Source organism: Hibiscus syriacus, unplaced genomic scaffold (assembly GCF_006381635.1).
Source record: "Hibiscus syriacus cultivar Baekdansim isolate YM2019G1 unplaced genomic scaffold, ASM638163v2 tig00110783_pilon, whole genome shotgun sequence".
Taxonomy (NCBI): domain Eukaryota; kingdom Viridiplantae; phylum Streptophyta; class Magnoliopsida; order Malvales; family Malvaceae; genus Hibiscus; species Hibiscus syriacus.
The window spans coordinates 1,648,545-1,661,364 of record NW_024062861.1 but is presented as its reverse complement, the minus strand read 5'-3'; the positions used below and the strand labels follow the sequence as shown (position 1 = coordinate 1,661,364).

Here is a 12,820-nt window from a genome sequence, read left to right as displayed (position 1 = left end):
GGGAAGAATCCCAAAATTATGTTTTGCTGGTATTTTGTTAGCAAAAATCTTCTTATTTTTTACCATTAATTTTAATTATTGGTTTTTTATGGTACGATACAAAATGTTTGTGAAGCTTTTAAATTTTTATAGTGAGTTGAGACCTGAATGAATTACTTATTTGATCCATAAATCCTTGATTCATACACATTCCATATCCAGAAATTGAACATACATTTCTCCTTTGATTCAAACAAGTTTTTCACTTCTCTCATTTTTTGAGAGATACATAACCACAATTACACTTGAAGCATTCCTCGACAGTCAGTGATGGCCGTAAAGATTTTAATGTTTCTTTGCTTCTTTCTCAGCCTGAAAAGCCAGTTTACAAAGGCCAAAAACATTAGCAATAAAGGAGAAACATGAACCAGTTAGAACCAGGGATGGACCTACTGGGCGGGTGGGGGAGGGTGATCACCAGCTAGAACCAGGGATGGACCTACGGGCTACAGGTTGGGTTGGGGGGTGATTACTCCTTATAAAAATTTCAAATTTCTATATATATATATATATTAATTTTCTTTTGTATTTTCTATTTGAAAACCTGTTTTCGCATCTTAAATTTTTATGAATTCGTCTTCTAATATAAAATCCTGCATCCATCCCTAACTAGAATATATATATAAATAGTTACCTCGTTGATAATTCGTTCAAAGACAGGCCAGCCATGCTTGTCAACGTACTCGGCAACATATTTCCTAGCGTCTAAGCTAATCATCTGGAGGATCTTCTTTTGATCTTCTGTATAATTTGATCCCCCAAATCCTCCAAGCTTTATGTATTTCCTTATATAGTTTTCATACACATAAGCTGCCCCATTGAATATCGGCAGCACCAACCACATGCACAGCAACAGCTTCATGTATGCCCATAATGGCACCCTGCATGTTTCTTTATTAAACCCATGATGAAGATGATGATGATTATGATGGCGACGATGATGATGATGATGATGAGAAAGAGGGTGATTACCAAGCGAGAATTCTCCAAAACGAGAGCTCAAATAGGGTGATGAAAGAATATATAATCCAATAGGTTAACCATTGCTGGTCATCTACCACTGATGGACTTTCTATTGCTCGGATTGATGCATATCTGTTCATCTTCACAAGTCATTTTAAACCCTAAATCTAGGATGAAAAAAACTCGACTCAAAAAATTTATTTTTTCCACTCGTTTTGACCCGTAATTTTATAAATTTGTGTCAACCAAAAAAATCAATTTCAAGTTGAGTTATAAAATAGAACTTGAATAACTCGAAATTTTTAATAATTAGTGGATTAGTTTTCAAGTTTGAGTCGAGTTCTCCAACTCTGTATGATATATGTATATCATATATATGAAAAAATATGAAGAAATATATATGTATTGTAAATGGTTATAGGAAACCGTTTAAATTAGAATTAAATAATATTATAATATTATAAGTATTTACAATTGAATTTAAACATAAACTAAAAAATTCAACTAAAAAAATTCAAATAATGTTTGAGTTATAAAATATGACTTATCAATTTAAATAACTTGAATTTTTTTGACTTGACTTAACTTGATCGAGCGCCCACCCCTAACTAAAACAATAAGAAGAAGAACCCTAATTAATTTTGAATTTACTTACAATGGGTAAAGGAGCATTACTCCAGGCCTGGGACACAGAAAAGCAATTTCTTAATGTTAACTTTCCGACATGTAAATAAATAATAAAGGAGGAAAACAAAATCAGTACCCGACGATTGCATCTAGACGTTTGGCAATGACTGCAAGAACACCCATTTTAGCAGAAAGCTTTAGCTCTTAATTTGATGATGATGATGATGAATAATGGATGAATGAAACCATGGATGCACTACTTAAAACCTATGTGAAGATGATGATGATGATGATGATGATGAAAGCAAGTAAAGAATGTGTGCTGGATTTGCCAAAAACTCTTCCTTTTCACTGCTAACAAGAAAAGCATTGGAACAGCAAACATTGAAATAAAGAAATTAGAAAAACACAAGCTTGATTCAGATGGAATAAATGGTAATATACCTTTCTTTGACCACCAATATCGATCCTTTTCCCCAACTTTAAGACAAATTTTGCAGAAAAATATTAGCCTTTCTAGGAATCTTTAAAGTCACCGTAAAGCTGGCCTGTCCTGTTTACATTTTACATGCACGGTTACCCTTGGGTCAAATTTTATCACGAGTCCAACGTATCAAAGGAAAACAAAAACACATCACATTAAATTTATCACCGTAACACTGTTACAAACTATAACCATCCAAGACGATAAAAAAAACTTTATTAAATAATCAAAAAATAGTATAAAAATAAATATTAAATTATAAATGAGTTGATGTTTATAGCTACGCAATTTCTTTAAAATATATTTTCAGCAACTCCTAGATGCTTGAGATCGTTGTCGTCTGTTTATTATAATACAACAACTAGATAGTCAATTACAGTTACACTACTAAATAGAAGTTACGAAATATTCCTTTACCTTTGTCTATCATTGAAAAACTAGAGAATAAAAAAAATTTGATTTTTGAGTTGTGTTTTAACTTAGTAGGTTTACATAGTATTGATGGCAAAATGGTTGAGATAGACCTTTTGGGAAAAAGAATTTCCAAAATAATCCAACATCAGAATTATTTCTTAAGATAGGGTGATTGCTACAGTAACTAGGCAAAGACGTATGGTGTTCCACGCGACTTTAGAAGACCCCAGGAGTGTAGTGCGTATTCACCATTTTTTTAGCTTTACAAATAAAAGACGTATAGTAATATATGACAATCTTGACGTCTTTCCATTGACACTGTAGTAATGACCCTAGTTCAAAAAATAATATAGTAGATGTCTTGTATGAGAAAATAATTTTTTTTCACAACCTTATATGAGTGAGGAAGCCCGATATTGATAGGGACTTCACATAGTGAATTATTCAAATTTTTTGACTAGCATTAATAATTGAGAATAAAGTAATTTTCAAAATTACTTTATTGATTAAAGGAACCTTTTAATATTTATCATTTTAATTTCAAAAATATAATTTTAAAAAGGAAAAATATTTCAAATTTGGATTAAAATATCCGCAAGCACACGGAAGACCCGACCGATTTGAACATTCACATTATCTATTTAGTGCATGTTTGCACATTTACAAACCAACAATTGATTCCATGTTTTCCTCAACAACAATTGGTTCAATTTCTCATCTAAAACTACAAAAATATTGAATTTTTCCAACAAACACAAATAAAGTCGAAGTTTTAAGAATTCCTCTTTCTTTTTTGTTGCCCTCCTAGTTTTAATGTTTCTTTAGTTAATTTGGACTGATTCGCATCGCAAATCTAATTTTAGTGGGTAAGTCTTCCAACATAAATTTTTTGTTTAAACAAGAACTCGAACTTAATATCTTACTTAAGTGATATTAAACTGCTTACTAGTTGAACCAACCACTATAGGTTAAAAAAAGTATTTTTCTTCTATCAAATAAAATATACTTTTCTCCTATTAGCTGTCATAGTTACATGAGAGAAAAAGAAAGAAATAACCCAAAAAATTATAAACAATATAATAAAATGTACTTTTCTCCCATCAATAGTCTCAGTACTACTGATTTCTTGTCACCCATGCATGTAACATGTAATAACATGATACATATCATATGGGTCATGCAGATTAGGATAAAAAAAGTTAATCAGGATAAAAGTGCAAACCATAATAAAAAAAATTCTTATTAAGTATAATTCAACATGAATGTAAAGTAATAAAATGTTATCTTTTTCCAAAATTCGGTGATAACAATAAAATATATTAAAGATACGTAAAAAATAATATAAAAATTAAAAAGAAAACAAAAATAATTCCTTTGTCAAAATAGTCAGATTGACAGAAAATAATTCAATATTAAAACTATTTCAAACAAAAATTAAATTTTACTAGTTTTTGTACCGCTTATATCACTTTTTTAAATTAATTATTAGTACTTAATCTATTGAATGATTAATCTAAATCAAATTTTATAGAATTTTATTATGAGAGTGACCATTTTAATCTAATTTACTTTATTTACAATCATTAAAATTTAAATCTAGTTTATTTAATGAATTTAGTACCTCATCTCGTCATACTAAGTAGTTGTTGGTTATGTCACAATTTATTTTAATTAGTACTTCGGTCAATATGAAACTTCTTGACAGTTATACTACTCTAATTATAAATTGTAACTTTTAAAGTTTTAGAACATTTTATGTTTATATTTAAATTATAAATAAATTTAATTATTTAAAATAAAAATAAACTCGTGTATCTACGAAGACTGCACTTGTGAACAAAGAATGAAAATCCAATATAGGATATTTAGCCACATATATATATATATTTAAATTATAAATAAATATAATTATTTAAAATTTAAAATTATCATATATTTTCAAATTTTATTATATTTTTTTTTGAATTTTTTTTCTTCTCTTCTTAAAATTTTAGAAGTTCATTCCCTTAACATAAAATTATGTCTATATTTACGTGAGATATCATATAATTCAAATAGAAGGACATTTGCCAGATAATGCTTAGAATTAGTCTTCTACAATGATACCTTATCTTTTGCATTGTCACCTATTTTCTACAAGACATTAGCATGGTAGTTTTCGACATAAAGAATTTCCCCTAGTTTTTTCTAAGGACGAACTCAAAATTTTTATGTTAAAGAAGTAAATTTTTAAAATTTTAAGTGGAAGAGAACTTATAACAAGAGTGAAAACAAATTTTAAATTCTCAGGGTGACTGTCCCCGCCCCGTTTAGTTCATTCCTGGCTTTCTCCTACAATGAGTTTGTTCTGTATGACCTATAACTTGAAATCAAAATGCTGAGAAATCTGTACCCAATAATGAAACTCAACATGACAACAACATTACTCCATTTCTGCCACTATTTAAGACCTTGCTACTTCAAGAATCCTTCACCATTCAAATAGCACTCCCCTTCCACAACCTTAAAGCATCCATTCTCTCTTCTATACTCATTCAGCATGAAACACTCAAAGGGATACTTGAACAAACTCAAGTAGTGCATGGAAATCCAATACCTAGGTATCTCCTCTTTCGATATAAAGTAGCCCGAAAATAGAAAAAAGGATATGACGAGGCCGGCGATCTGAGACGTTCCTGTTATGAAATCCGGAACGAGTTCACTCAAACATGCCACGAATGAATTCGACATCAGAACCACCATCCAAACCACCAAGGTGAAATAGACAAACGCATTGGTTTCTCTCCTTAGTCCTACTAGCCAGTGTACAGGGATAGTGTACAACAGAGCCACATATAAGAGAAATGGAATGAACACCATGGTGTTTGCTATGACATAAGAAGAGATTCTATAAGCTCCCCTTGAGGTTTTTTCCATCAAAATCATTCTCTCTCGCAGATAAATCGGTAGGCATTCGGTTGTTGATGAGAGTAGGAAAGTGAGGCTGAAGCCAAAAAGGCGATCCGGGTTTTTAGCTTCGATGTCGTTAAATCACTAGTTGTATTCGTAAATATAGTGCCGAGCATAATCCCATCAAGTAGTGCTTGTACAGTTCTTGCTACGAAAAGCTACTTTGTTCTATAGATGTTATTAGAAAATCTCTTCCCCAATATCAGAACCTCCCTGAACTGATGGTTGGTATAACAAATATTGTTTTCTTGGACATTATCTTCAAAAACTTGTTCTTCATCATCTTCTTCGCTTTCTTCGTCATCTATGATCAAGGATTCTGTCACATCGATGGCAAACTCGAGAACATTAACATAGAATGCAATGTAATGGAATGACCTGTAAATCGGAGATGCTGCTCGAGGAGATGCAGGGGTCCATGATGGATAACAGTTCCATTTGATAACAGTAACGTTCGATCGAACAGGTCGAGAATTCGGAAGCCAGGTTGATGCACAGTTAAAAAAATTGTCTTGCCTTGTTTCGTACTCATAGATTTCAGTAACGGTGCTACATGAAGAGCAGATGCCGAATCTAATCCCGATATTGGTTCATCAACCAAGAGAACATCCGAAGCGAACTAAATCAACCCCGATCAATACTCTACGTTTCTCTCCTCCTGAAATCCCACGATTCAATTCGTCACTGATTCTAACACCGACAACATGCTCTAATCCAAGTTCATGGAGTAACTCTTTCACTCTGATTGCAGCCTTGTTGCGACCATCGTACAACCTCAAATGAGCGCTATACATGAGCGTTTCTTCGACAGTTAGAAGCGGGAAGAGAAATTCATCTTGTGTAACGTAACCTGATATCTGTTGTGGAAGACGGCTATCGAATAAAGCAAAATCACAACTGATAATTTGAGAAAATAAAAATGAAGATAAAAGAGACACAAAATTTACGTGGAAAACCCCTAAATAATATAGGGTAAAAACCACGGGCAACAGTAGAAGAATTTCACTATGAGAAACTAGGAATTACAACTTCTCTCGATCTACCAAGGAGAAAACAATGATAATTCTCTCTTGATAAAAAGAGAAAACAACTCTCAATAAACTCTCTAAATTCTCTAGTACTGGAAGAAAGCTAGAATGCTTTGGGTTGATATTGAAGCTAAATGAGCTAGGGTATTTATAGTTGAAGCTTAAGGACTAATTTGTAAATACCCTAAATTATAATGACTAAAATTGAGATTTTACCATTCAACTTTTTCAACCAAACTTTCGGTGGAATTAATTTGTTTTGTTTTTTCCTTCAATTCTCCACTGAAAGTGGCCATCAATTTGGCCACTTGATGTATTTTCAACAATCTCTCACTTGAAGATTTGATTGGAATAATCATATCTTCACACCATTTTTTCTACCTTGTACCTTCATGTTGTTTACGTTTCTGTCAGGCCACAAGAGGATCGACACTAAGTAAATTTATCACCATTGATCGCTTTTGTCATGAAATCTGCTATGTTATCTTTGGTATGTATTTTCTGCATATCCACCGTCCATTCTTCCACCTTTTCACGAATGAAATGGTATTGAACTCGTATGTGCTTTGTCCTTGAATGAAATGCTAGATTCCTTGGTAAATGCAAGACACTTTGATTGTCACAAAACAGAGAGACATACTCTTGATTGTGCCCAAGCTCCTTCAATAGCATCTTCAACCAAATTACTTCTTTACTGGCTTGTGTAGCTGCTACATATTCTGCTTCTGTTGTGGATGTAGCCACAACTGACTGTAATTTTGAAACCCAGCTTACAGTTCTACCAGCAACTTTGAACACATATCCTGTAGTATATTTGCTTTTATCCAAATCCCTTGCATAGTCAGAATCGACATACCATTGATAAGTAAGTTTGATCTTTCGTAACATAATACAATATTTGAGGTCCCTTTGATGTATCTCAGGATCCTCTTTACCGTATTCTAATGCTCTTTGCTTGGATTTGTCATGTACCGACTAACCACTCCCACTGCTTGTGCAATGTATGGTCTTGTGCATATTATAACAAACATTAAACTTTCCACTGCCAATGCATACGACACTCGAGACATCTCCATCCTCTCTTCTTCACTGCTAGGACTCATACTAGAGGATAATTTGAAGTTAAAAGGGAGAGGGGTAGAAATTGGCTTACAATCTTGCATGTTGAATCGTGACAATATATTCTTCAAGTAATTCTTTTGTGAAAGCCAAATCTTCCTATTACTTCTGTCTCGGTGAATTTGCATCCCTAGAATTTTATTTGCTGATCCCAAGTCCTTCATTTCAAATTCCCTAGTCAGTTGTACCTTCAATTCTTCAATATGATCTTTATTGGGTCCTTTAACCATCATGTCATCCACATACAACAACAATATAACAAAATCGTTATCATCAGGCTTCTTGAAATAAGCACAAGGGTCTGCATTAAGTCTGTTATATCCAAGGCACATAATGAAGGAATCAAATCTCTTATACCAACACCTCGACGCCTGCTTTAGACCGTACGGAGATTTGTTCAACTTGCAAACCAAGTTCTTCTTTTCTTCTTCTTCAAAACCTTCAGGCTGGAACAAATAAATCTCTTCTTCAAGATTTCCATGAAGAAAAGCTGTTTTAACATCTAGCTGCTCTAGATGTAAGTTCAATGTAGCACACATTGCCAAAACTACTCGAACTGTTGTTAGTCGAACCATAGGAGAAAATATTTCATTGAAATCAATACCTTCTTTTTGAGTATATCCTTTGACTACCAGTCTTGCACGATACCTCTCAACTTGATCGTCACCATTTCATTTGATTTTGAAGACCCATTTGTTAGCAATTAGATTCCTTCCTTGTGGTAGTGGCACAAGGTCCCATGTGTTATTTTTATGAAGGGCTTCGATTTCTTCTTGCATCGCCATCATCCACAGCAAATCATCTGAGCTGTTTATTACCTCTTGGAATGTTGATAGCTCACCGTCCTCTGTTAAAATACAGTATGCAATATTTCCTTCTATAACATAATCTGAGTGCCAATTGGGACGTCTTCTCACATGATCTTGTTGGAGCTTCAGAACTCTCTGGTTCTTGTTCATCATGTATTGGTTCTGCTTTTGAAGAATTTCAACCTCTTTTCCACATGTATCTGTGTAGTCTCTGACTTTTCAGCGCTATCATCGTCTTATTTTCTTTGTATTTTATCTTCTACAAAGATAACATCCCTGCTGATGATCACTTTGCGGGCAGTGGGATCCCACAAGCGATACCCCTTTACACCATCAGCATACCCCAAGAATTTGCATTTCTTGGATTTTGGATCCAACTTTGAAATTTCTTGGGAGTTGTACATCACATACACAATACTTCCAAATACATGGAGGTTTGAATAATTAGTTGATTTACCAGTCCACATCTTCATTGGTGTCTTTAGCTCTATTGCAGTTGATAGAGCTCGATTCACTAAATAACAGGCGGTATTGACTGCTTCTGCCCAGAATGATTTTTCTAGGCATGCATCCCTCAACATTGCTTTTGTTCTTTCTAACAAGGTTCTGTTCACCCGCTCTGTCACTCTATTTTTTTGAAGAGTGTTCGCCACTGTGAACTGTCTTTTGATGCCTTCTTTCCTGTAAAAGTCATCAAATTCTTCACTTATGTATTCTCCTCCATTATCTGTTCTGAAACACTTGATATTATTTCCAGAATCAAGTTCCACCCGCGCTTTGAAGTTTTTGAAAGTTGAAAACATGTCTGACTTCTTCTTAATAGGGTACACCCAACATCTTCTGGAGTAGTCATCAATAAATAAGACAAAGTATTTTGCTCCGCCTAGGGATGTAACTAGTACTTGCCATACGTCAGAATGAACCAAATCTAGAACACTTTTGCCTCTAGAATTTAACGTTTTGAATTTCAACCGGTGTTGCTTACTTGTTATGCAATGCTCACACAAAGTAAGTGATACCTTTGTTAAGCCTGGAAGTAGCTTTTACTCCACAAGAACTTTCATTCCTTGTTCTGACATGTGTCCAAGTTTCTGATGTCATAGCATTGCAGAATCTGAACTACATAAGGCAACAGAGGCTTCTCATTCTATCAAAGTTTCTCCTTTCAACATGTACAAGTTTGCATATATCTTTTCACCTTTCAGTACCACAAGCGCTCCACGAAACACCTTCATGATTCCTTTATGTGTTTTAATCTTGCTCGCATTATTATCCGACAATCCATAGGATAATAAGTTTTTCTTCAAGCCTTTCACGTACCGCACATCTCGAACAACTTTAATTGTTCCATCATACATCTTCAATTTGATGGTTCCCACGCCAATGATCTCTAAGGCATGATCATTGCAACTATACACAGATCTTCCTAAGACATGTTCATAATGATGAAACCATTCTCTTCTTGAGGTCATGTGATTATTGCTCCCAAATCAATGAGCCATATATCTGTAAATCTTTTTCTTTCTTCCACGGTGGTTGACGCTTCACAACATAGAGCATCTCCATCATCTGAAGTGTTTGCGGTATTGTCTTATAGATTGGAGTTTTTATTTAGACTCCAATAATCCTTCTTCAAGTGACCATTCTTTCCATAGTTGTATCACTTTAAATTCTTCTTGCTTCTCGACTTTAATCTACCATGTTTGTGACTGCTGCTTTGGTCACGTTCTGTTGATCTCCCTCTCATCGTTGTCAACGCTTCTGCTTGTTGCAGATTTATTTGTTTGTCTTCCTTATTCTTGTGCCAATTTTCTTCTTGTAGAACAGCAACTGCAATGTCATCGAAGACTAGACTGGTGACATTACTGTTTGTCAAGTTGAAGATGAGTTGATCATACGAATCATGTAGACTTTGAAGTAGAAGTTCAACACGTTCTTGTTCTCCTATTATACATCTTAAGGATGTAAACTGAGAAAATAAAGTGTTCAGCATGTTTAAGTGCTCCGTCACTGAAGTAGATTCTGACATACAGAGAGTGTACAATTTCCTCTTAAGGAAAATTTTGTTGTGTAACGATGTGGCCTCGTACAGTTCAGTGGATGATCTCATATCTCCTTAGATGTCTTCTTCTCCTCGATGCTTGACAATACTTCATCTGCTAATGCTAGATAAAAGTTTGCGATAACATTCTCGTCCATTTCGATCCATTTGTTGTCATCTGTGAAATCTACTAGCCTTTCACTGATAGCTGCTAGACAACCGTCTTTCCTTAGGATGGCCTTTATCTTCAATTTCCACAATGAGAAATTTCTCCCATTGAATTTATCAATATCAAATTTTATTGCCATAGCTTCTATTACGGATAGCTCCTACTATTTCACTATCGTGAATAGTTATCTGGAACCTTCAAAGAATGTGTAATATATTCTTAATTTCTTATGTTGGAGGATCCACCTTTGGGTGGCAACCACAAAGACAATAAACATATATTACACACTCAAATCTGGCTTTAATACCAATTGTTGTGGAAGACGGCTATTGAATAGAGCAAAATCATAACTGATAATTTGAGAAAATAAAAATGAAGATAAAAGAGACACAAAATTTACGTGAAAACCCCCTAAATAATATAGGGTAAAAACCACAGGCAACAACTTCTCTCGATCTACCAAGGAGAAAACAATGATAATTCTCTCTTGATAAAAAGGAGAAAACAACTCTCAAGAAACTCTCTAAATTCTCTAGTATTGGAAGAAAGCTAGAATGCTTTGGGATGATATTGAAGCTAAATGAGCTAGGGTACTTATAGTTGAAGCTTAAGGACTAATTTATAAATACCCTAAATTATAATGACTAAAATTGAGATTTTACCATTCAACTTTTTCAACCAAAATTTCGGTGGAATTAATTTGTTTTGTTTTTTCCTTTAATTCTCTACCGAAAGTGGCCATCAATTTGGCCACTTGATGTATTTCAACAATCTCCCACTTGAAGATTTGATTGGAACAATCATATCTTCACACAATTTTTTCTACCTTGTACCTTCATGTTGCGTACGTTTCTGTCAGGCCACAAGAGGATCGACACCAAGTAAATTTATCACCATTGATCGCTTTTGTCATGAAATCTGCTATGTTGTCTTTAGTATGGATTTTCTGCAATATCCTCCGAAAGTGTATAGGATCCATTGCTTTGTTATTCACAAGAACATTACCTGAAAGTCTAGCCAATGGGATCATTCTGGCTAGAATTCCAACAATGTTGTCTTGCCAGCCCCACTGGGATCAGCAATTGCCAAAACTTCACCTGGCCTAGCTTCACAATTCACATTTTTCAAAACATATTTACTCGAATAAGATAACCAGTAGGATTTTAGGAAAGTTTCTTGGCCTTTATTAAGTATTGGATTTTCATGTCTCTACAAGAATCCGATGCCTTCATGGGTAGCTCCATTGCAGTATGCAGACACGAAGGAAGAGACAAAGGCAACTTGTGAGATAAAGACAGAGATGAGAAGATGAGCCAAGACACACACAAGCTACATGCAAAGTTGATATATCTTTAGGAACCAGGTTGGTTCAAGTGTTAAGCAACTTGATATCGTTTAAGTAGCTCTCGATTTTGAGTCTTTGTGTATGCAGAAAATTTTCGTTGGAAGACTCACCTACCAAGACCAAGTGTATGATTCGGATCGGTATGAATTAATCAGAACAAAACCTTGAGAATCAGGAGTAAAAAAAAGCTTATATATCTTTGCATGCAAGTTCTTTTCGAGGCTTGACAAATTAATCTATACTTCAACACTTTATAGACTGGGACACACTAGAAAAGTAGATGGTGTACAAAAGAGACCACTTTATAATGTTAACAGGGTTGAATTTTATTTTCTTCACACGAATTAAGCAGTTAGCACAATATTTATAAAAATGTTTAAGTTTTTGTTGTTAAATAATTAAATCATTCAAATAAATATTATCTTATAATCATCTTAAATTAATAAAAAAAACTATGAAATTTCAAAATTGTGAGTGAAACCACTATTTAGGCAGGTGAAGTTTTAGTTGACGAGTCACCGAGGCAGCTTTACCCATGTGACTGGAAATGTACAGTTACGATCCCTTTAAGAGGTGTTAAGTGGAATTTTGGTTATTCCAAGGGATGCAGATTAGATTGGATGATCAGATTTTCATACCAAAGAAAGGCATAAATATTTAAATGATATTATATATTTAAAAATAATCTTTTAATAACTAATTTATTTTTATTAATATTATATTTACAATATTTTTAAAGTTATATGGTGGGATTACATGTTTTTTATAGTTTAGAGTAATTACAATATAGTATTTGTTTATATTTATTTTAATCATTGACAAGGTCACTACAA

General features: G+C 33.8%; 1 protein-coding gene and 1 pseudogene across 1 annotated transcript; both read right to left on the bottom strand.

Moving 5' to 3' along the window:
- Positions 1 to 314: 314 nt before the first annotated feature.
- Positions 315 to 1,701, bottom strand: LOC120140221 (HVA22-like protein f). The gene is made up of 4 exons (XM_039155233.1): positions 1,658 to 1,701; positions 1,012 to 1,134; positions 674 to 920; positions 315 to 351 (listed from the first exon to the last, which is right to left on the bottom strand). Exons 1-4 carry the CDS (start codon positions 1,672 to 1,674, stop codon positions 325 to 327), a joined length of 414 nt encoding a protein of 137 aa, XP_039011164.1. The 5' UTR covers positions 1,675 to 1,701; the 3' UTR covers positions 315 to 324.
- Positions 1,702 to 4,858: 3,157 nt separating this feature from the next.
- On the bottom strand, positions 4,859 to 11,886 carry LOC120140319 (annotated as a pseudogene).
- Between the last annotated feature and the right edge of the window lie 934 nt (positions 11,887 to 12,820).

Coding starts and splice junctions, on each gene's coding strand:
- LOC120140221 (XM_039155233.1), bottom strand. Junction 921..1,011: donor TTTTGGAGAATTCTCGCTTG/GTAATCACCCTC, acceptor AGAAACATGCAG/GGTGCCATTATGGGCATACA. Junction 352..673: donor TTGAACGAATTATCAACGAG/GTAACTATTTAT, acceptor CTGGCTTTTCAG/GCTGAGAAAGAAGCAAAGAA.